At 41.7% G+C, this 24,452-nt stretch overlaps 1 protein-coding gene across 5 annotated transcripts in view; it reads right to left on the reverse strand.

Moving 5' to 3' along the window:
• LOC142287883 (arylsulfatase H-like) overlaps positions 1-24,452 on the reverse strand; it is a 281,549-nt gene that overhangs the window by 85,785 nt on the left and 171,312 nt on the right. For all 5 annotated transcript variants that reach the window (XM_075333476.1, XM_075333477.1, XM_075333475.1 and 2 more), the window contains exons 4-5: positions 3,055-3,180; positions 2,299-2,722 (exon numbers count right to left, since the gene is read on the reverse strand). In XM_075333476.1, the coding sequence (XP_075189591.1) occupies positions 2,299-2,722; positions 3,055-3,180 (550 nt within the window). The remainder of the gene's footprint in view (positions 1-2,298; positions 2,723-3,054; positions 3,181-24,452) is intronic.

Here is a 24,452-nt window from a genome sequence, read left to right on the forward strand (position 1 = left end):
AGTTTGGGGCTCCCTTTTGTGGTCAGTGGTGGAAGTGCAGTTGACTAGTGGAATGAGAGTTACACACCTGTAGAGGACTCACAATCAAGCATTTCAGATTGGGACTATATAACTGAGTAGTTTTCTCCAGTTACTTGCCGGTGCTCAATTGATTTCCTGTGTGTTGTGTGTTAAGGACATTCTGAAACTAGCCCTGTTCTCTACCAGAACTCCTCTCAAGATAAGTTGGTCTTTGTACCTCTACTTATTGTTTCCACTTTCGTCTTGTTTTTTTCTGTTTTGATACTATTGCTTGATTCCTATTTTGCTTGTGTGGAGTTCCTGGTGGAATTGGATCATTCCCTGCTGGGAGTGTCTGTATACTTAGCTCCATGATTCTGCAATGTATTGTGTTTCGTCATGCTTGGTATTAAATTCAGTCCCTCATCTATATTAGTGTTTTTGGATACCAGTAACATCAGGGTACTGATATAATGGGGAAGAGGCAGTGTGGGCTCAGGGTTTTTCCATGTCAGGCGTGCTGAGATTTTTTTAGAGTTTTTACGGCTGCAGACAGTGCTCTTTCCTATCCTTTCCTATAAAGATAGTTTGGGCCTCATCTTTCCTGAATCTGTTTTCTAGATTTGTATTGTATTTTCCTATATCATCGTAGTCTTTACATGTGGGGGGGTGGGGCTATCTATATCTTTGGGTATTGCTCCGAGGCAGATTAGCTTTTCTTATATTTCTATCTGTAAGAGAATTTAGTTCTCCGGCTGTGTTGAGACGACTAGGTCATCGTAGGCTCGTCCCACGGCTACTTCTAGTTGTGGGTCAGGATTAAATCTGCAGTCCATTAAGGTTCCAGCCACTCTGGTTACTTCTTGGGTTTCCACATTTTTTGATCCTCCTTGGTTCCTGATTCATAACAGCTAACATGTTCTTCTGTTTGCTGCTACAATATATGCTGCTCTGGATAGAGTACAAGGGAAGTATCCTTTTTAAAAAAAAAAAAAAAATGTATCCATAGATTTGTCAAGCTCCACATTTACATTAAACGGCACACTACAATTTTGCTTAATGCGGGTGAATTCTCTTACTGGAATAGCCCGTATGGTATGCTTGGGGTGATTACTACAGGCAAGGAGGATTGTATTACCGGAACGTGGCTTCACATATGTGCAAGTTTTAATATACTCATCTTTGACACCCGATAGAGAAAAATCTAAAAAGGAAATTCAAACAGGGTCACATGTATATATAAAATGCAGATTATAGACATTAGGGTTCATGTAATCTACAAATTCTGGAATGGCATATATACCGTACCCGCCTAAAAAATAAAGAGGAGGTCGTCGATAGATCTGCCAGAAGATGGAAGCTAAAAAGAATCAGAATATGAAATGATATTCCCAAAAGGCCATTACGAGCTATTTAGTATTTAGCCCACATCAAAACCCCTCTAGATTGTAAATATTTAGACTTAAAAGTTAAAAAAAAAAAAATTTACATCTAAAAATTGCGTTACCTTCATGAAATAAGTTGATAAATCCTCTGAATAATGGCTAATTTTTCAAATGGAAATGAAACGTGTACTCCCAGGACAAAATTAATTCAAAGACCTAATATTTGTCTATTTTTGTTCAAAAATTATATGAATTTGTTTTGTATCTTTATATTTTGATTCTATACGTAATGCTTGATCATTGTGTGATTCTGTATTCATTATATTGGTTTTCTGTTTTGTTTTTTTTATATATTATTTGTCTTGTTGGGGAACAATAATTATTATTAATATCCCTATAAATGAATATTTTTTCTAAGAGTATCTGAATATATTTCTGTATGTAGTTTTTAGAAATTTGTACAAGTTTAATTATAAAGGTCATTTGAATATTAGTAGAGATATATCAATTATTTGTGACCATGTTCTTATGTGGGTCTTGTGACCAAAATGTATAATATGAAGCATGTGTTACTCACCTGTCTTCAATATTGGATTGTATAAAGGACGCTGAGGAACTGATCGAACCAAGCTTTGACAAAAAACCATCTGTCTGAAACGCGTAGCCATTTACATCTATGGTCATTGTTTTACCCCTTGGGGGGTCATGTAATTTTTGAAACCTTTTGCCATTTGATTTTTAATATAACAAGTTTGTAATAAAGCCTAGAGCTTTTCATCCAAATTATTGGCAGTTGGATTTTTCTCCTTTTGCTGTACTACACACATCGGTCATGGTGTATTGCATAGAGGGGAAGCCCATGCCCATGTGAGCTGGCTAATTTTGCATCTTGTATATTGTATTTAGGCTTTACCTGTTAATGAATGCTTTGGCTTCCCGTACAATTTGTCCAGCACTTCTTTCTATGTCCATCGGTTGTTCAACCACGTCAAAATTTCTCATAACTACACAGTTCCAATATGGTAGGAATGCATAGGTTACAATCCAATACATGAAGTACATTGAGACACATAGGGCAGAGATCCCAATTATTTTCCAGGGAATGCTGATTAATTTCCATTTCTTGCCGGCTATAAGTGTCAGCACTGTGATAATGAATACCTGTGCTTGGAACCATAACGTATTTTTAAAGGCATTATGAACTTCACTTGGCCTTGAGACTTCACAGTCATTCATGAGTGATAAAGGAGTACCATAGAAATAATCAAAGCCATGGTTTAATGGATGGTGGCAAAAATCATCCCTAGAGTTACAGTTGAGCCCAACATGCCATTTACCTGGTTGGAAAAAAAAACAAACAAAAAAAAAAAGAAAGAAAGAAAAATTTGTGTCTTAATTGTACAATTATTTTACATTAAGAATTTAAATTGCAGATTAAAAATCCAAATAGAGATTTCAATACAAGTTTGGAAAGAAGCAAAATGACACGGTTGTCACTTTATTCTACTTGGATGATTTGAAATTAATCCAAAAAAAATCACATCTGGACAATTTATCAATTTGGTGCCTCACTGGTTTGGCAAGTCCATGACAAACAACCCCTTTATAGATATCTTCATCTTTAATATCTAGAAGCAGTATTTAGAATTTCACTACAACTAATGCTCACCAATGATTCCTGTAGAATATCCTTGCTCCTTTAGAATTTTGGCAAATGTTGTTTCATTTGTGGGAAGTCCTCCTGATACGGCATTAAAGTTGAGTACCGTATAACCATTTGCATGGCCGGCCATACCTAAAAAGATTCATAAAGGACCATAGTCATTCAGTGCTATGTTTCACAGGATCGAAGCATACTGTAAAATTACCAAACTGTAAATTACAAAAAAAGCTTACTGATTTATATTAATCTGAATAATATTTGCATTATTCTATGAACATGGATTAAAAAAGGGCAAGTGTGATGTTATTCTTCATCACATATGTGAGTACAAAGCACATTGAGATAGGACTATACATGTTAGCTTTATTTTCTTGCATTTTGCATATTCTGAAGTTTTGGGTCCTTGAGGGTAGGTCAAAGTTAAACCTATAGATTTCTCAGGCTGAGCGAACTTCAACTTTTTTGTGTGGGAAGCAAAATTGCGTTCTGTAAATCCTGACTCCTGAGCGTGTGATTTACTATCGCTCAGATGATATTCCAAAGGGACAGAAGCAGGAATTAAAGGAGTTTTCCCATAAACAGTTGATTTTAAAGTTCATTTTAAATCAATAGTTCTTGAAATAATAATAAGTTCCATAATTATAACGGTTTAAAAAAAAAAAAAAAAAAAAGTTCCTGTGCTAAGGTAATCTTGTATATGTGCCCCTGCTATGTACATAGTAATGGTCGTCCGTGTCTTACTGTACAGGGACATGGTCTAATTATACCACATCTCCCATGCCAGTGAGGAAATAAAAAAAGTACACAAACAGAGAATGGGATCCTGAATAATTATTTCTAGGAGGTAAAACATTTTTAACAGACAGGGAAATGTTTTACCTCACAGAAAGAATCAGCTATGATACCATTCTGTATGATCAGACCATGTTTCTTTATGTTTAGACACGTCCATTAAAAACAGTACATACCAGAGACACACAGATAAGATCTCGGCACAAGAATTTTTTTTTTTTTTAAACATGTTTAAATGTGGAACTTATTATTCCAAGATCTATAGATTGAAATGAACTTTAAAAATTAACTTTGCTCATGGAAAATAAATCCTTTAACACTAGAAGTCCCAGAAATTTCGAGCTCCCCCTGAAGTCCCGAAAGAGGGTCAAATGACCCTTAGTCTAAACTGAATATAACTAACTAGAAACTAAATGGCTAAACTCAAATGGAAAACAACAACCTCCTGTGGTGCGACAGTAATGGCCTTAATTACAGAACAAAAGACGGTGATTATAGGATGTTAGGTAAAATCCTTCAGGTCATTCGACCGGTCTCTGGGTTCCAAAGGTAGAAATGTTAAGTGACCCCTCTCTGGGACTTCTAGTGTTAAAAAGAATGTTAAAACCCCCAAAAATTGTATAAATCTGGTTTTCTTACTTAAAATGCCTTGCATAGTTAGAGGGGTTGTTACTCTATGTGACTGCAGACTTCTGAATCCAATTAGCGTGCGATGTGTGCTCTAAGGATTCCCTGGTATTGTCACCAATGCGGCAGGTCACGTGACAGTAAATAGGCGATTTTAAAACATGCAGTCACATGCGGACTAGACCTACATGAACTCCCTCAAGTCACTTGTATTGAGAGAATCCAGGCACAACTAGTTAGAATGTGGCTGGAAGCATGCAAACTGATACTTGTGCTCATGTGACTACTTGCTTTTAGGATCAAGAAATCTGCAGCCATTAAGGGGCTGCATACTTATCAGAAAACGGAACAACCCATTTAAAAAGAGGATGCGGTAGCTTTTGTGTTTGATCTAGAAAATTCTAGTGTTCCCCAAGAAATAACAATAGCGGAAAACGTATGAATTGACAGTTGGGGTGCACATGGTCAATATTCAAACAGTCCCGACACAGGGACTCACCCCTTTGTCAAGGGTAATTATAGCATTCATTTGACAAATTATTCCTAAATATTTAGGAAGACTAACAGGAGGAACAACACAATGTAATTTTTTTATAATTTGGTATATTAAACAGAGCAGATTTCAATTTATTTACATATTTGTTTCTATTTACCTAAAACATTAAAAACAGGTAATTCTGGTTTCAGGAAATCAGAAAAAAAAACAAACAAAAAGACAAAAAAAAAATCCAAAAACATACAAAAAGAAAACAAAACCTTTTTTGAATATATTGTTTTTCCAACTCTCTGCATTCAGTGGGAACTTCATTTCATTATTCCCTGGGAATAAGAATCTGTCATAGTAAAGCAATGGATATACAGGTTCATCTGTGAGGGTGGGCCACATGTACAGTATATTATGCTCTCCTTTGAGGATAAAGAGACTTGTGAAGTCTGAGTGACTGTGACAAGAACTGGTTTTATAGCTGAATTGTGTTTGATTTGGATGGCTTGTCATTATGTGTGTATAGAAGTATGTTCTCCTGTGTATATAGGATTATGTTATGTGGAAGTGGTGCACTTTTGGGTTCTGGATAATGATATTGATGGTCCCATGCCCTTGTATCTCAGTTGACAGTAAGAATATTGGGTTTCTTGTCTTCCTGTGTCACAAGTCACAGACGGTCATGTGGTTTCTGGCAATAGAAGATCACAGCATTTTGTTGCACAAAATGCTCCCTGAATTTCTTATTCCTGCTGTTAGTATTCATCGTACTAGGTAGCTTCCCTGCTGGGTTTTCATCTCTTCCCCTTTAGGACTCAAAGTGCTCCTTCTGTCCAGCTGCTAATTATCAGTATTCCCCTTGTGTTTAAATACGCCCATCTTCCCTGGACTTGTGCTGGTGATATTATTCAGTTCCTTCGTCTCATTGCAAGCAAGTGACTTGTACTCATCTGTGTTATTGTTGCTGAAACTTTTCTGAACTTCTACCAGAGTCATCTGTGGATAAGTGTCAGGAACAGCCGGGGGAGTCACTCAGATATCCCGCAGCTGTGCACTTATTTGTCATAAACACGACTACTCTCTAGCGCCCCCTTATTGTCAGGTCAATTTCGGAACTGCCGGACAATAAGTAAATGAGGCTGCTGAGCTATTAATGCCAAATATTGGAAGTCTCACAGCAAGGGTAAATGTATATATCACAGATTCCCGCTCTTGGAATATTATATATATATATATATATATATATATATATATATATATATATTACATATATATACACACACATATACATACATACATACATACATACATATATATATATACACACACACACATTTATATTAATATATATATATATATATATATATATATATATATATACATACATACATACATACATACATACATACATACATACATACATACACACACACACATTTATATTATATACCCACACTGATAGCACCCCAATAATTCTATGCAAGAATAATTACACTGCCACCACCCAACTTTAGGGATAGCTGGGGACCCGTTTCAGATAGCAGAGGCTTCAGGTTCAGAGTCTTATATAGAGCGAGGAAAGAGGCTATTACATTTTATATATTTAATCCAAAATAAAAGGCAGTGTGTATAAAAATATACAAAAATTTACAAAAGGGAACAATACAAGTACAGTATAGACAATTACATAAAATAAAAAGGAAAAATGAAAAATTACTACACCTGGTCACAGATTATGGCTCAGATATAGGGGGAGAGGCACCCCCTTGGAAATGGACAATCCTATACACAGAATGTATATCCTCTGGCATTGACACAGTGGGTACTAAGACACTGGCTTTTATTAACCTCGGTCCCACTCGCAGCCCCTACCTCTGCTGACATCAGGTAAGGAAGGGGGTTTTCCCCTCTTCCAACATTACGGAACCCTCATGGTCCTCATATCTCCGTGTGGGAGCATCCCACGCAGACTATATTACCCTCATATATTATATTGTGATTTTAGCAGAAGGTGTATACCACACAAGGGGGATCCGGTATGTTCTGGGGGGCAGATATTAGTTTGTGGCTCTTCCATATGTCCTGCGATTAAGCTGTAATATGTGAGATGTGCGATATGGAATTTTGAGATGTCTGGGGGACATATGTATCTCACAATATTAATACTTCTCCAACGGAGACAATTCGGCTGCCCTAGCCTTTTGATTAGAAAAGCTATATTCCTGCAAGAAACTCCGCCCCTGTGTATACAGATTGTAGTCGGAGCATCTCTTGCTACGCAGGGGGTCCTTGAAGAGCTGGGGAAAGATGTTGTAACTTAATTGAAATGTACCTGTTACATCTCCTGACAAGGAAATCTTTTCCTGGATGTTAATTTGGTAGGGCACTAGAGGGGGGTGGGAGGGGGGCGGGTCACTCCTGATCCAGAGACCCTGAAAACATATCTGCTTATTATATTTTCATGACAATAAGCAATTCATGCATTCTTCCCCTGTGTGTCCTCCTTGTCTCTAGTGTTTTGTGGGGTTGACAAAGAGCACATTCCAAAAGTTCCCTATTTAGGGTCCAGCAATATGTATACTTGGCATCAGGTATCCAGCTCGGTGCATAAGTGAGGAACCTATTTAGGGTAGTGAGGGACCCCCAGGGACCAGCAGTAGGTTTGGTCAGGGGGTGACAATTTCCCCCTTACCTAGATGCAGGGTTCCCCTTCGCCATTCACTTGGTACTTCCCGTAGCTAGCATGAGTGTTAGCGAGAGGAGTTGCCAGCCGTGGCCCAGGGAAAGCCTGATAAGCATTTGGGTGCCTGAACACTACACCACTTTACTGATAAGATGAGCGCGAAGCTGGTAAAAGAGGTGTGGTGTTGAGTGATCTGAGTTCAGAAGGTCTGTGTGTACATCCTTGCTACAAGTCCTGATTTTGCAGAAGTAAACAGCTACCATGTCAGCCAAACAGCAAAAGGAATAGGACCTATGCTGGCGATTGTAGGTATTTTGGGTTCTTCCTGGTTTGTACCACTAGTTAGTAGAGATGAGCGAACCGGTCCCGGTTCGGCTCGAGGCCGGTTCGCCGAACGGGGGTCCCGTTCGAGTTCGGCTCGTCGAACGTTCGACGAACCGAACTCGAACGTATAGGCTATAATGGGAGGCAATCACAAACACATAAAAATGCATTATAAATGTACACAAACAGTTAATAAACATTGCCATAACACTTACCGGTCCCCGCGATCCCTTCTGCACTCTGTCTCCTGCCGCTATTCCATCCGATGATCGCTTAATCCTCCCGGTGACCTGCACTGCCAGCAGAGATGCAGGACCTATCGTGACGTCAAAATAGCCATGTGACCAGTCACGTGGCTATTATCTCATTGGCTACAGACTGGTCACATGACTATGACACGTCATGTAGGACCTGCGAGTGCATCTCTCCGGTACACGGTGCACATATGTGTATCACCGTGTACCGGCGACATGCTCTAGCACACGGTCGACTCCCCGTTCCGTTAGGGACCGGCTGACACAGCCGGTCATTAACGGAGATCACCCTTGCCATAGCAACGCAGTTAGCGGTGACGTCACCGCTAACCGCGGCTCCGAGAGCACCATTGCTATGGTAACGCGTCTGTCAGCGTTACCGCTGTTACCGCTGACAGCCAGCACTGATCACTCACGGAGTGAAGGCTGCACGCTGCTTCCCGATTGTAGTGAGGATTGTAGTGAGGATGAGGTTCCCCAGCCCCAAGTGATGAGCTGGTGAATCTCATCCTTCCTCACTACAATCGTCACTACTACTACACTAGTGAGGATTGTAGTGAGGATGAGATGCCCCAGCCCCAAGTGATGAGCTGGTGAATCTCATCCTTCCTCACTACAATCGTCACTACTACTACACTAGTGAGGATTGTAGTGAGGATGAGATGCCCCAGCCCCAAGTGATGAGCTGGTGAACCTCATCCTCACTACAATCGTCACTACTACTACACTAGAAAGAAAGAAGACAGAAGAGCAGGATCGTGGAGGGCTGACAGGGGGTAATAAAGATGGAGTCTCTAATGTGTCTGTGTATTTATTTCTATTAAAGTATTTTTTCTCTGTGTGGTGTCTTTTTTTTAACCCTTTATTGGAGATTCTTAATGGCCGGGTCAAACGTGCCTGACATTAAGAATCTCTGGCTTAATACTGGCTAGTAAAACAAAGCCAGTATTAACTCATGATTACCCAACAAGCCACCCGGCTCCAGGGCTGTTGGAAGAGTTGGATACAGCGCCAGATGATGGCGCTTCTATGAGAGTGCCATTTTCTGGGGCGGCTGCGGACTGCAATTCGCAGCAGAGGCGCCCAGAAACCTCGGGCTAACCTGTGCTGCGGATTCCAATCCCCAGCTGCCTAGTTGTACCCGGCTGGACACAAAAATGGGGCGAAGCCCACGTCATTTGTTTTTTAATTATTTCATGAAATAAGTGAAATAATTAAAAAAAATGGGCTTCCCTATATTTTTGGTTCCCAGCCGGGTACAAATAGGCAACTGGGGGTTGGAGGCAGCCCGTGGCTGCCTGCTGTACCTGGCTAGCATACAAAAATATGGCGAAGCCCACGTCATTTTTTTGGTGGGCAAAAAAATTCTGCATACAGTCCTGGATGGAGTATGTTGAGCCTTGTAGTTCTGCAGCTGCTGTCTGCTCTTCTCCATACAGATAGACAGCAGCTGCAGAACTACAAGGCTCAGCATACTCCATCCAGGACTGTATGCAGAAGTTTTTTGCCCCCTGAAAAAATTATGTGGGCTTCGCCATATTTTTGTATGCTAGCCAGGTACAGCAGGCAGGTACGGCTGCCCCCAACCCCCAGTTGCCTATTTGTACCCGGCTGGGAACCAAAAATAAAGGGAAGACCTTTTTTTATTATTTCATGAATTTCATGAAATAATTAGAAAACAAATGACGTAGGCTTCGCCCCATTTTTGTGTCCAGCCAGGTACAACTAGGCAGCTGGGGATTGGAATCCGCAGCACAGGTTGGCCTGAGCTTTCTGGGCCCCACTGCTGCGAATTGCAGTCTGCAGCCGCCTCAGAAAATAGCATTTTCATAGAAGCGCCATATTCTGGCGCTGTATCCAACTCTTCCAGCACCTGCCCTGCTATACCTGGCTAGCATACAAAAATATGGCGAAGCTCACGTCCTTTTTTTGTAGTTTTTTGGCAAAAAAAATAAAAAATGCTTCCATGGATTTTCCATTGCCAGTGAAGGTAACACCAAGCAGTGGGGGTTAGCAGCCAGTAGCTGCTTGGATTACCCTTAGCTGGCAATACAAAAAATGCAGCGGGAGCCCATATATATTTTTTTTAATTATTTATTTAAATAACTAAAAATAAAATGGGCTTCCCTGTATTTTGATTGCTGGACATCACAGTGCTGTAAAAATAAATCTTTAAAAAAATGACGTAGCGCTCCGCGGTATTTTTGATTCTCAGCGTAGATAAAGCAGACAGCTATGGGTTGCCGCCCCCATCTGCCTGCCGTTACCTTGGTTGGCAATCAAAATACAGGGAAGCCCATTAATTTTTTCTATTTAAAAAAATGACGTTGGGTCCCCCCATTTTTGATAGCCAGCTAGGGTAAAGCAGACGGCTGTAGCCTGAAAACCACAGCTGGCAGCTTTACCGTGGTTGGGGATCCAATGTGGAGGTGCAGTGGCAAACGGGGTAATAAATCGGGTTGATACTAGCTGTAAAGTCACCTGAGATCAAGCCCAGCAGTTTGTGATGTCATGGCGTCTATTAGATAGCCAACATCATAAACTGTCAGTACTAACAAAAAAAAAAAAAAAAAAAAAAATCGACAAAATAAATTTATTTGAAAAAACAGTCCCCAAAACATTTCCTCTTTCACCAATTTATTGTAAGAAAAAAAATAAAGGGGTCCCACGACGACTCTGGACCGTCTAGAATATGGGGGGGAGACACTCAGGGAACGTATCCCCCATTTTCTAGGAGTGCGGACCCTTCATGTGAGGAGTGTGGGTGCAATGAATCTGCACTCACTCTTCTCGGGTCCACAAGAGCAGAGTCCATGTCGTAATGGTTGCTACCAAAGCTGCAATGCCCTGCTCATGAGGTAAGGGCATGCCTAATCAGGAGAACTACTGTAGAGGAAGCTCTGCTCACTGGTATATAGGTGCTCAGAGGTAATAATAGATAAAATTAGTGAGTAACCTCGGCACTCTAAATCTCCCAGACTAAGTCAGTAAGTCACAACGGATAGTAATGCAAAATCACTCTTTATTGGTCCGTATTAAGAAAAAAAATTTTTTCATAAGCATATATGTTTTTGTCCAAAACAAGTTACAAATGACGTTTCGGCCTGAGCCTTCGTCAGATTGGACTTATCTGCATGTAATTATGAAAAATGACAATAATCAGTATCACATAAGAGTGAGAGAACAATAACATAAACTCAAACAATGTAGAGGTACAATTGGGATGCAGCAAAAAAATTGCAACACAGCAAGAAATGAAACACATGATACAAATGTCATAATACAGTACAAGGACAATATAGTAATGACAAATATGGGGTCAGAGTAGACTTAGACAGCTCTGGTACGAAAGAGATGTCAATCATAAAGTAACATGTGCAGTAGGTGTAGAGCTACAGTGTGCATGGCAGAGCTAATGGGTAGACCGACCATAGAAAAAGAACGGAGAAAAAATGGAGAAAAAAGTGGAGAAAAAGTGGAGAAAAAGTGGAGAAAAAGTGGAGAAAAAGTGGAGCACCCTTTGGTGCCTTTCATGTGGCACTAAGGGGTGCTTAGCTTTGTATTTAGGCAAAAAAATGAAAAAAAAAATGACGTAGGGTTCCCCCTAGTTTTGTAGCCAGCTAGGGTAAAGCAGACGGCTGCAGCCTGCAGACCACAGCTGGCAACCTCACCTTGGCTGGTAATCCAAAACTGAGGGCACCCCACGCTGTTATTTTAAATTAAATAAATAATTTAAAAAAAAAAACACGTAGGGGTCCCCCAAAATTGGATCACCAGCCAAGGTAAAGCAGACAGCTGGGGCCTGATATTCTCAGACTAGGGAGGTCCATGGTTATTGGACTCTCCCCAGCCTAAAAATAGCAGGCCGCAGCCGCCCCAGAAGTGGCGCATACATTAGATGCGCCAATCCTGGTGCTTCGCCCCAGCTCATCCCGCGCCTTGGTGCAGTGGCAAACGGGGTAATATATGGGGTTAATACCAGATGTGTAAGTCACCTGGCATCAAGCCCTGGGGTTGGTGAGGTCAGGCGTCTATCAGATACCCGACATCACCAACCCAGTCAGTAATAAAAAAAATAGACGACAAACACATTTTTATTTGAAAAAACACTCCCCAAAACATTCCCTCTTTAACCAATTTATTAGAATGAAAAACAAATCCAGGTCTGGTGTAATCCAAGGGGTTGCCATGACGATCCACACTGTCCCAGTCAATGAAGAGCAGAATGTTCCCCATTGGCTGGGAGAGCAGTGCAGTGACCTGAGCTAACATCAATGGGTCAGCCCAGGCCACTGCAGGGGATGACAAGTGCTGCTGTCAGCGAGGTACATTACCTGCGCTGATCTCCAGCACTGCTGACAGCCCCTGTCACTGAGCTCAATGACCGGCTTCACACCAAGTATCGCGAGAGGTCCGTGACGTCACCGCTAGTCAGTCTCGGGTCGGAAGCGAGAGGTGATGTGACAAGCGGCGGCCATGGAGGACAGTGACAGCGCTGAGGTCGGGATGGTGGGACTTCATCACCGCAGGTAAGCCGAGCGGGGGGGGGGTGTGGGTGTGTGTGTGTGTGTGTGTGTGTGTGTGTGTGTATATGTGTGTTTGTGTGTGTATGTGTACATGCCGCGGGCAGGAGGGGGCGGAGCGAGCTGAGCGGGGAAGTGTGGGCTTCCTGCACGTAACTAAGATAAACATCGGGTTACTAACCAAAGCGCTTTGCTTGGATACCCGATGTTTATCTTGGTTACCAGCTTCTGGCAGGCTGCCAGCGATGGCTCCTGCACACTGTAGCTGTAAAAAGCCCTGCTTTTTGCTGCTAGAACCGTTCTCGAACATATCTAGAACTATCGAGCTTTTGCAAAAAGCTCGAGTTCTAGTTCGATCTCGAACAGCCCCCAAAATCACTCGAGCCCCGAACTGGAGAACCTCGAACCACGAACCGCGCTCAACTCTACTAGTTAGGCTTAAATGTCCTGATTTTGGGGACTAAAATACAGTTAAACAAGTTTATTGTGTTATTGTGATGCTAGTCACTATTCACAGACAAGCTGTGAGGCAGGATAGCCAAATGTTCTGGGCTCAGAAACCAAGAGAACAGGTCATAAACTAATGTGAAAGAAAAAGGCATAGTCCGGTCATGGTTTGGGGTTGGAATACCAGGAGGATAGCAGATCACAGCAAAGAGGAATGGCAAATGGATGGTCAGAGGAGGTTCAAAGTCTGTCATTAATAGATCAAAACACAGAGCACAGAACAACAAGACCAAACCTGCAGCGATGAGCAAATGCTACGACTGGCAGTGATCTGGAACTAAGTAGCTGGGTAATCACTCAGAACAGGGAACACCTGAAGAAACCTAGCATCTCCCAGCTTCAGATTGGAAGGCTGAACTGACAAACATACTAACAGCTCAGCCGTTGGTATGCACTAGATTGGATGATTGAGCTGTTACTCACCCAACCGCCAGCTCAGCACAGCCCTGTTTCCACAGGGCAGTAAAACGCTCAGTCACTGCGTCCTAGACACATTAAGCAGATTTATCATGAGTTATATTGGGACTATATACATTGTTAGGCCTGAAAAGCAGCATTGGTAGAAGACCCAGTAGCAGAATGCTACAAGATGGGTACATCTTGATATTTCAAGCAACACTCTGTCATTGAGAGCAGAAGACGTACATTTGATTACCCTCATCGCTTATTAATCAGACACAGTTCTGATTCTCATACTGTCACTGTAATTAGTCCTGCACGTACAATAACTAGGACAGATTTTTAACAACTGGAAGTTAATGAGTTTAAAAGCATAGATTTTAAAGAGAAAGGAATTGAGAAAGAAAGTACACTAGAAAATGTTATAGTTTCTAGAGAAATCAATCTGTGTGATCCATGAACATGATAAGTCCTCCATAAAAAGAAATAAGGAGTAGCCCATTTAAAATGTCATTTAAATTATTTAAATATAAAATTAAAAAAATAGTATGAAGTGTGGCTCAGGGCAGTAGTCATGAAGTCTGCATCTTATGCGCCCCTGTATGTTACAAGAAAGATGGGGCCCTGGCTGGTTGAGTGGACTTGTGTTGTGGGGTCGATGCATGACATCATTGACCTTGGTTGGCTAAGACCATATGTTAACCAGTTGACTGAAGGAGACCACAAGTTCTTTAAAAACATCTCTTTACTGCACAACCATTTTATGGCAACTATATAAAATGAGCTAGCAGGCTCATAATAATTTCTTGTACTTTTCTCCATTACCACAGAGTGTCTGATGGTCCTAAACCCGCCCCTAAATATATAATATGGTGGACTCACAGCCCACTATTTATAGTATGATGGTCCCAAAACTTTATAAAATATAAAAAAAAAAAATTAAGGAATATAATCGCCTAATCCTGATACCCAGTACCATAGCCTTCTCTTTTGGCTTTCAGGTCAGGTCTGCAGAGGTGGCGTGATACAATATTGCTGCCCTTCCTTCCTAGGTACACTACCATCTCAAACTGTAGCACTGCATTGGTTTGAGGGATAGAAAATGAACAGAGAGCAGGAAGCTTGTGACTTGTGACTCCTGGCTCTATCATGGGATTGAAATGTATCAACATCCTGTTCACACTGACAGGGTTCAATGTAGTGGTTACAAGAGATCTGGAACTCTGGGCAAGAAGTTTGAGTCTGGAGCTCTATCTTTGATGCTAGTAATGCTGTATTAAAAACTAGATAAGATCAATGTGTTCCACATATTGTGCTTGTAAGGAGGTTGACATGTTTTTTCGGTTCCCCATGTAGATACCAATATTGTTGTTATAAAATAATAATGTGAATTGTAATGTGCATTATGTTATGAGTTAGTGTTATGTAAAATGTGAATTGCAGCAAAGTTAGTTAATGAAGAAACAACAAGGAGCCAGCACCAATGTGCACTAAGGCATCAAATATTCCAAACTGCATTATAAAAATTTTTTTTTTTTTTTTTTTGAGATTTTTGGCAAAAAATTGCAATTTCTTGAGCTGCTTCGCCACGTCACGGCAAATCTCATTTGAAGCAGTCCTACACTAAAATATTTTTATAAAATGTGCCATGCGGCCTCACATATAAATAGCAGAACTGCTCTCAGCAGCACTCACCTGGTCTATTGCAGTCCCGTACCCATGACTGAGTCATGGCTGTGGGCGGGACAGGTCCAAGCAAATGCTGCATGAAGTATATATATAGCCTGTGGACAAAGCCTGATGACCCAATGTGAACAGTCACCAAACGCCAAAATCTATACAGATGGAACACATCCCAAATTGGGGTGCATAGCAAGGTGGAGGTCAACCACCGACCAATTCAACAAAGAAACAACAAGGAGCCAGCACCAATGTGCACTAAGGCATCAAATATTCCAAACTGCATTATAAAAATTTTTTTTGAGATTTTTGGCAAAAAATTGCAATTTCTTGAGCTGCTTCGCCACGTCACGGCAAATCTCATTTGAAGCAGTCCTACACTAAAATATTTTTATAAAATGTGCCATGCGGCCTCACATATAAATAGCAGAACTGCTCTCAGCAGCACTCACCTGGTCTATTGCAGTCCCGTACCCATGACTGAGTCATGGCTGTGGGCGGGACAGGTCCAAGCAAATGCTGCATGAAGTATATATATAGCCTGTGGACAAAGCCTGATGACCCAATGTGAACAGTCACCAAACGCCAAAATCTATACAGATGGAACACATCCCAAATTGGGGTGCATAGCAAGGTGGAGGTCAACCACCGACCAATTCAACAAAGAAACAACAAGGAGCCAGCACCAATGTGCACTAAGGCATCAAATATTCCAAACTGCATTATAAAAATTTTTTTTGAGATTTTTGGCAAAAAATTGCAATTTCTTGAGCTGCTTCGCCACGTCACGGCAAATCTCATTTGAAGCAGTCCTACACTAAAATATTTTTATAAAATGTGCCATGCGGCCTCACATATAAATAGCAGAACTGCTCTCAGCAGCACTCACCTGGTCTATTGCAGTCCCGTACCCATGACTGAGTCATGGCTGTGGGCGGGACAGGTCCAAGCAAATGCTGCATGAAGTATATATATAGCCTGTGGACAAAGCCTGATGACCCAATGTGAACAGTCACCAAACGCCAAAATCTATACAGATGGAACACATCCCAAATTGGGGTGCATAGCAAGGTGGAGGTCAACCACCGACCAATTCAACAAAGAAACAACAAGGAGCCAGCACCAATGTGCACTAAGGCATCAAATATTCCAAACTGCATTATAAAAATTTTTTTTGAGATTTTTGGCAAAAAATTGCAATTTCTTGAGCTGCTTCGCCACGTCACGGCAAATCTCATTTGAAGCAGTCCTACACTAAAATATTTTTATAAAATGTGCCATGCGGCCTCACATATAAATAGCAGAACTGCTCTCAGCAGCACTCACCTGGTCTATTGCAGTCCCGTACCCATGACTGAGTCATGGCTGTGGGCGGGACAGGTCCAAGCAAATGCTGCATGAAGTATATATATAGCCTGTGGACAAAGCCTGATGACCCAATGTGAACAGTCACCAAACGCCAAAATCTATACAGATGGAACACATCCCAAATTGGGGTGCATAGCAAGGTGGAGGTCAACCACCGACCAATTCAACAAAGAAACAACAAGGAGCCAGCACCAATGTGCACTAAGGCATCAAATATTCCAAACTGCATTATAAAAATTTTTTTTGAGATTTTTGGCAAAAAATTGCAATTTCTTGAGCTGCTTCGCCACGTCACGGCAAATCTCATTTGAAGCAGTCCTACACTAAAATATTTTTATAAAATGTGCCATGCGGCCTCACATATAAATAGCAGAACTGCTCTCAGCAGCACTCACCTGGTCTATTGCAGTCCCGTACCCATGACTGAGTCATGGCTGTGGGCGGGACAGGTCCAAGCAAATGCTGCATTGGTTTGAGGGATAGAAAATGAACAGAGAGCAGGAAGCTTGTGACTTGTGACTCCTGGCTCTATCATGGGATTGAAATGTATCAACATCCTGTTCACACTGACAGGGTTCAATGTAGTGGTTACAAGAGATCTGGAACTCTGGGCAAGAAGTTTGAGTCTGGAGCTCTATCTTTGATGCTAGTAATGCTGTATTAAAAACTAGATAAGATCAATGTGTTCCACATATTGTGCTTGTAAGGAGGTTGACATGTTTTTTCGGTTCCCCATGTAGATACCAATATTGTTGTTATAAAATAATAATGTGAATTGTAATGTGCATTATGTTATGAGTTAGTGTTATGTAAAATGTGAATTGCAGCAAAGTTAGTTAATGATAGAAGGTATGTTGCTCACAGTAGGGCAAGAAAAAAAAATCTGTTCGGGACTATCCCAGGGTGGGAGGGGCTTGAGTACAGGGACAGGGAATGTTTCCTGTTAGAAGATCAGATAGGGCTCACTGTGTGACAGTCAGACTTGAGATCTGGGTAGTTCACAAGGCCACATGGCGTGGGTGTCACTGGAGTGAGAGGAGACCAAGGTTGAAAGAAAAAAATGATACAGAGTTAAGAGAGAAGGGACCATGACACACAGGGATCTATTGGAGTCAGGTCAGTGGAATGACGAAAATAATGAGGTGAGATGGGTCCTTGAGCTGGATCCTCAGCAGTGAGCACATAAGCAGGACAGAAGAGTACATAAGACAAAATGAGTGCCTCAGGCGGCAGTCCCCCCAAGAGGTCAGAGATTGAAGCTAAAGTTCGGCCATATTTGCAATAAAGATCCTTTACAAGGAGATTCTTAGGGACTAGTGCACCCTGCTAAAGGGCATATAACAGATGGTAATGCCTCAGGTGTCAAATCTGAATCAAAACAACACAAAATTGATTCAGAAAATTTGGACAATGCATAGAAATCTCAATAAAGTTATCACAAATCAGTGTCTCAGTCTCAGCATTTGCCCTTAGAAATAAAGTTGGAACAACCTCACCCGTTCTAGTGCATTCGTTTCCAAACAGACATAATTTTTCATTATCATAGGCGTCTACCATACCAGTAGCTTGATTGAAATGAATCCTTTACAAGGAGAACACATCTAATATCCGCAGGAGGTAAAGAATGACTCACGGACTGTACTGTGATGTTGAGCTGGGTGGTGGTAAATGAGCAGGACTAGTGAGGACAGGAACAAGCAGCAGATGGAAGGTGTATACTATATATAGGGAGATATGGGGCCTCTTAGTATATATAAATGAGCTGTTGGACCATTTTACTATATACATAGAAGGCTGTGCGAGCTCATACTATTTATTGGAGGAGCTGTGTGGACCATTATACTACAACCCATGGCAAAAATTATGGAATCACCTGGCTCTGAGGATGTTCATTCAGTTGTTTACTATTTTTTTTTTTTTAAAAAAAAGATCACAGACATGGCATAAAACTAAAGTCATTTCAAATGACAACTTTTTGGCTTTAAGAAACACTAAAAAAAAATAAAAAAAATAATGAAAATATAAATGTGCTAGCCAGTAACTGTTACTTTTCAAGACCAAACAAGGGGAAAAATTATGGAATCACTCAATTATGAGGAAAAAATTATGGAATCACCCTGTAAATTTTCATTACCAAAGCTAAGGTGGGCTTTACACGCTGCAATATCGTTACCGATATCGCTAGATTGCGTACCCGCCCCGATAGTTTGTGCAACACGGGCATATCGCTGCCCGTCATGCACAAAATCGCGCACCCCCATCACACGGACTTACCTGCATAGTGACGTCGCTGTGACCGACGTACTGCCTCCTTTCTAAGGGGGCGGTTCGTTCGGCGTCACCGTGACGTCACCAAGCGGCCGCCCAATCAAAGCGGAGGGGTGGAGATGAGCGGGACGAACATCCTACCCACCTCTTTCTTTCCTCATTGCTGGCGGGATGCAGGTAAGGTGAGGCTCCCGCGGTGTCACCCATAGCGATGTGTGCTGCTGCAGGAACAACGAACTACAGCGCCCAAGCATCAGCAACGATAATTGGGAATAAGGGGGGGATGTCACCGATGAGTGATTTAGAACATTTTTGCGACGATTCAAAGTCGCTCATAGGTGTCACACACAACGAGATCGCTAAGTGGTCGGATGCGCGTCACAAATTCCGTGACCCCAACGAGATCGCTTTAGCGAAATTGTAGCGTGTAAAGCCACCCTTACACCTGCATCAAATAAGATCTGCTTGTTAGTCTGCATCTAAAAAGGAGGGATCACACTTTAGAAAGCTGTTGCACCAAAAGGACCGACATGAATCTTGGCTCCAACACGAGGTGTCAATTGAAACAAAAGAGACGATAATCAAACTCTTAAAAGAGGATAAATCATCATGCAATGTTGCAAAAGATGTTGGTTGTTCACAGTCAGCTGTGTCTAAAATCTGGACTAAATACAAACAACATGGGAAGGTTGTTAAAGGCAAATATACTAGTAGACCAAGGAAGACAGAGTCAAGACAGGAAACTTAAAGCAATATGTCTCCAAAACAGGAAATGCACAACAAAACAAATGAGGAACGAATGGGAGGAAACTGGAGTCAATGTCTGTGACCAAACTGTAAGAAATCGCCTAAAGGAAATGGTATTTACATTCAGAAAAGCTAAAAACAAAAGCCATCATTAACACCAAAACAGAAAAAATAAAGTTAAAATGAGATAAGGAAAAGCAATCGTGGACTGTGGATGACTGGATGAAACTCATTCAGTGATGAATTACAAAAGTAACAGTTACTGGCTAGCACATTATGTTTCCATGATTTTTTTTTAGTGTTTCTTAAAGCCAAAAAGTTGACATTTGAAATAGTTTGAATAGTTTTGTGCCATGTCTGTGATCTGCTTTTTTTTTTTTTTTTTTTTAAAAAAAAAAAAACAACCCAAAAGTAAACTGAATGACCGTCCTCAGAGCCAGGAGAGTCAATTTTCGACAGGGGTGGTATATATTATAATATATATTATACATATATATATACATATATATATATATATATATATATATATATATATATATATATATATATATATATATATATATATATATATATATATATATATATATATATGTGTATGTATATATATATGTATGTATATGTGTATATGTGTGTATATATATATATATATATATATATATATATATTTATTATACATATATATACATACACACACATATGTACATACATACATATACATACACACACACACTGTAGATAGATAGATATATCTATCTACAGTATGTGTGTATATATAGATAGATAGATATATCTATCTATATATACACACATACTGTATATATGTGTTACCCATCTGTCCCGGATTGGGGCGCTGGTGTGCTAGCAACCTACAGGAACTCTGCTACCTGTCCCAGCAGCATACAGAAACCCCGCTGTCTGTCCTCCAGCGGCCTAAAGGATCCCCGCTATCTGTCTGCCAGCAGCCTTCTGGATGTCTCCAGTCTGCCTAGCTTCTAGTAATTCTGCTACTTGTCTGCAGTCTACAGTAACCCTGCTACTGGTCTGGTGCACCGACGTCTGTTTGCCCACCCAGACTTTCGGCTTAGAGGATCCACCTCACCTTTTGAGCCTAACAATAAGGAGCTGTGGGTTCTCATACTACATATAGTGAAAAAAAGGAGGGGAGCCAGCACTGCTTATGAATGGCATGCAAGGAGGAAATAAAAAAGTGTAATATTCACAAATTCATTCCTACTGTAACAATTCAATGAGATTTTTTGCAAATGATTGATCAATGATTTGAGCCCCCCTGCCCCGTCATGGCAAATCTCTATAGGGGGGTCCCTAACGCTATATTATAAATTATTATGTACCATAAGGTCTCATATAATGAGCAGGACCATATGAAAACACCACTTACCCAAGACATGTCTGAACCGCTCCCATGCTGCCAGGACTGGCAACCGCGAATAAAGGCAGCCCAGGTGCCAGTGTGTGTGGCAGAACCACACACACCAGCACAATGTCAGGACTGGCCCTCATAGTGCCAGACCAGCAAACATGGATGAGGGCGGAACAAGGTTCAGGCAGGTGGTGCTTAAATAATGAATGAATAGTGAACTATGAGGAATCCTACTATACATAAGGAGCCGTGGGGACATCATGCTAGATAGAGACAGATATATACAGTGGGGAAAAAAGCATTAAGGCCCTGTGCGCACTTGCCGTTTTTTGCCGCGGATTTCCTGCGGATTTGCTGCATGTTTTGCTGCAGAAAATGTTCATAACATCTCTGCAGTGATTCACCAGTAAATCCTATGAGAAAAAAAAAAATGCTGTACGCACTATGCGGATTTTGACAGCTGTATGTTTTTCTGCGGGATTCCCGCAGCAAAAACAATTGCATGTCAAATTATTTTCCGCAGGTCCCTGCGGTTTCGAGGGCTGGCAGATCAATCACCCGCTGACTCTGGGTCGGCCGGCGGAGGATTGATCCCCGGTATCTGGCCAGATGCTGCTACCCATATAAAGGTTTATGGGGAACAGAATCTGGCCCAAAGGGGTAGGAGCAAGTGCTTCATACTCACCGATGACCGGGCAACTGTCACATTGCTCCCCCAGCTCTTTCATCTTCCAGTGCTGGATCATTATTCATCCCGTATTCACTCCCTCCCTGCTCACTGGTGGCTGTGATTGGTTGCAGGCAGACACACCCCCACGCTGAGTGACAGCTGTCTTAGTGCAACCAATCACAGCCGCTGGTGGGTGGGTCTATAGCATACAGTAAAATAAATTAAAAAAAAAAAACGACGTGCGGTCCCCTCCAATTTTGATAACCAGCCAGGATAAAGCCTCACAGCTGGGGGCAGGTAATTTCAAGCTGGGGAGCCCCACATTATGTGGAGCCCCCCAGCCTAAAAATATCAGCCAGCAGCCGCCCGGAATTGCCGCATCCATTAGATGAGACAGTTCCAGACTTTTCCCGCCTCTTCCCGTTGCCGTGATGCGGTGGCAATCTGGGTAATCAAGGAGTTAATGGCAGCAGCCCATAGCTGCCACTAAGTCCTAGTTTAGTGATGGCAGGCGTCTATATGACATCACTAAACTGTAAGTGAAAGTAAATAAGCACAAACACCCCAAAAATCCTTTATTTGAAATAAAAGACAAAAAATCCCCCTCTTTCACCACTTTATTAACCTCTAATAACAATCCTCCAGGTCCGACGTAATCCACAAGATGTCTCACGATGCTTCCAGCTCTGCTACACCTGGCACTCACAGTGAGCGGGTCAGGACGCAAGTGAAGTGAGCCACCGGGATCAGTGGTGACTTCACAGATGTGCTTTGCAGTGACAGGTGGAGGACTCCAGCTGTCACTGCACATCAGCTGACTGAAGTCACTGCTGATCTTATACTCACCTTCTCCTGCGAGGCTGCCTCCGGACACTGCTTTCCTGCTTAACAATCAAAATGACTGCAAGAACACCATTGTAAATGTGAACAGGGTGCTAGCCAAAAAATACACAATCTATATGAAGTGAAAGCTGCACACCAAATTCAGAGAAATATGAACAAGCATAACTGCTTTATGATACATAAGGAATAAAAAATACAACTAGCCATATGAAAAATGGAAAAAAATGTTAAATGTGACATTGCATAACTGAATAGATCAATACATTAGCTAAATATCTCTTTTTTTCAAATAATCCTCAGCAGTTATGCAATGTCACATTTAAAATTTTCCATTTTTCATATGGCTAGTTGTATTTTTCATTCCTTATGCATCATAAAGCAGTTATGCTTGTTCATATGTCTCTGAATTTGGGGTGCAGTTTTCACTTCATATAGACTGCTCTCCTGCTGTCCATGGTGCTGAAGTCTCCGGGCCATGCTTTTTTCCCGCGCGGGTGCTTCCGGTGCTCTGCTGTTTGCGGGTCAGCTGTAGAGTTGAGAGCGGTTCGAGGTTCGCCTATTTCATGTTCAAGTGATTTTGGGGGCAGTTCTAGATCAAACTAGAACTCGAGCTTTTTGCTAAAAGTTCGGCAGCTCGAGTTACGTTAGAGAACGGTTCGATCAGCAAAAAGCCTAGCTAATTACTAGCTGGCTTTTCACTGTAATAGTGTGAGCCACTCTGATTCACACTATAATCAAATTTCAGCGTATAGTGTGCGGGGGGGATGGGGTTTAGATCTATGTTGCTGAGAGAATGCCGATCGCCATTTTTTTTTTCTTCCCTAAGCGTGCGTGTAGTGGGGCGGGCCAGCCTGTCAGCCAATCCCAGACACACACAGGTAAGTGGACTTTTGCCAGACAAGCAAGAGCATGTGTCATAGGTTGTGAATGTCACATGTCCTTGCATTATAAATACGGCCATTTTCCCTCACGGCGCCATTATCTGCCTTCTGCGTCTGGGTGACAGTCACCGCTCCTGTCGCCGGTCCTGCTGTGTATGCTATACACACAGCACTTTACAGAATAGGGACAGAAGTTTATTTCAGCCCTTTTCAGGGCTATTTTTCTCGGTCTCAGAGCCATAGGTGACAGTCAGGTCCGTGGATACGCTGTATACAGCTTCAGATAACAGCGTCTGTGTACCTAAGCTCAGGGAAATCCTTGCTGCATTTCACCATTAGGAGGGATAGAAAGTGAGGCTTCCTTTCCTCTACACTGACCCACAACCCGGCCACTGTACCCGCCTTCCCTTTTTTGCAAAGCTATTTTAATAGCAAAGAGTGCTGCCAGTTAGTGCCATCCAAAAAGTGGTTGCTCTACTCCATTAGTGTCCCACTTGTGCCAAGCAAGTCCCACCACCTCTGCATTGTACCCTGCTGTCCTTTTTTGCAAAGGTATTTTAATAGCAAAGAGTGCTGCCAGTTGTAGGGCCATAGTTGCATTGTCAGGGATAGTCAGTGTTGTTACTTCAGCTGTCAATAAAGCTAGACCATGTCTGCAATCTACACCACCTCTCAATTTTTGCTACCACATTATAAGTGGCCAATCTTGTCGCTAAGAAAATGAGTAGCAAAAGGACAGATGCTGGTGGAAAGGGAACAGGCGTGTTGTAAAAGGAAAAAAAAGTTTGTGTCCGTGGGAAAGCAACATTAACATCTGCTGAAGATAGGCGATCTTCCAGCAAAAGTAAAATGTCTACTAATTTCCGTGGACAATCCGATGTGCTCCCTTTTTTGCGGAACAAAACAACTGGAACAAAAGGTAGATGATGCACAAAAAAACACATGCTTGAATGGATCTCAAGTGCTCCAACAA

Source organism: Anomaloglossus baeobatrachus, chromosome 2, assembly GCF_048569485.1.
Source record: "Anomaloglossus baeobatrachus isolate aAnoBae1 chromosome 2, aAnoBae1.hap1, whole genome shotgun sequence".
In the NCBI taxonomy this organism is placed as follows: Eukaryota; Metazoa; Chordata; class Amphibia; order Anura; family Aromobatidae; genus Anomaloglossus; species Anomaloglossus baeobatrachus.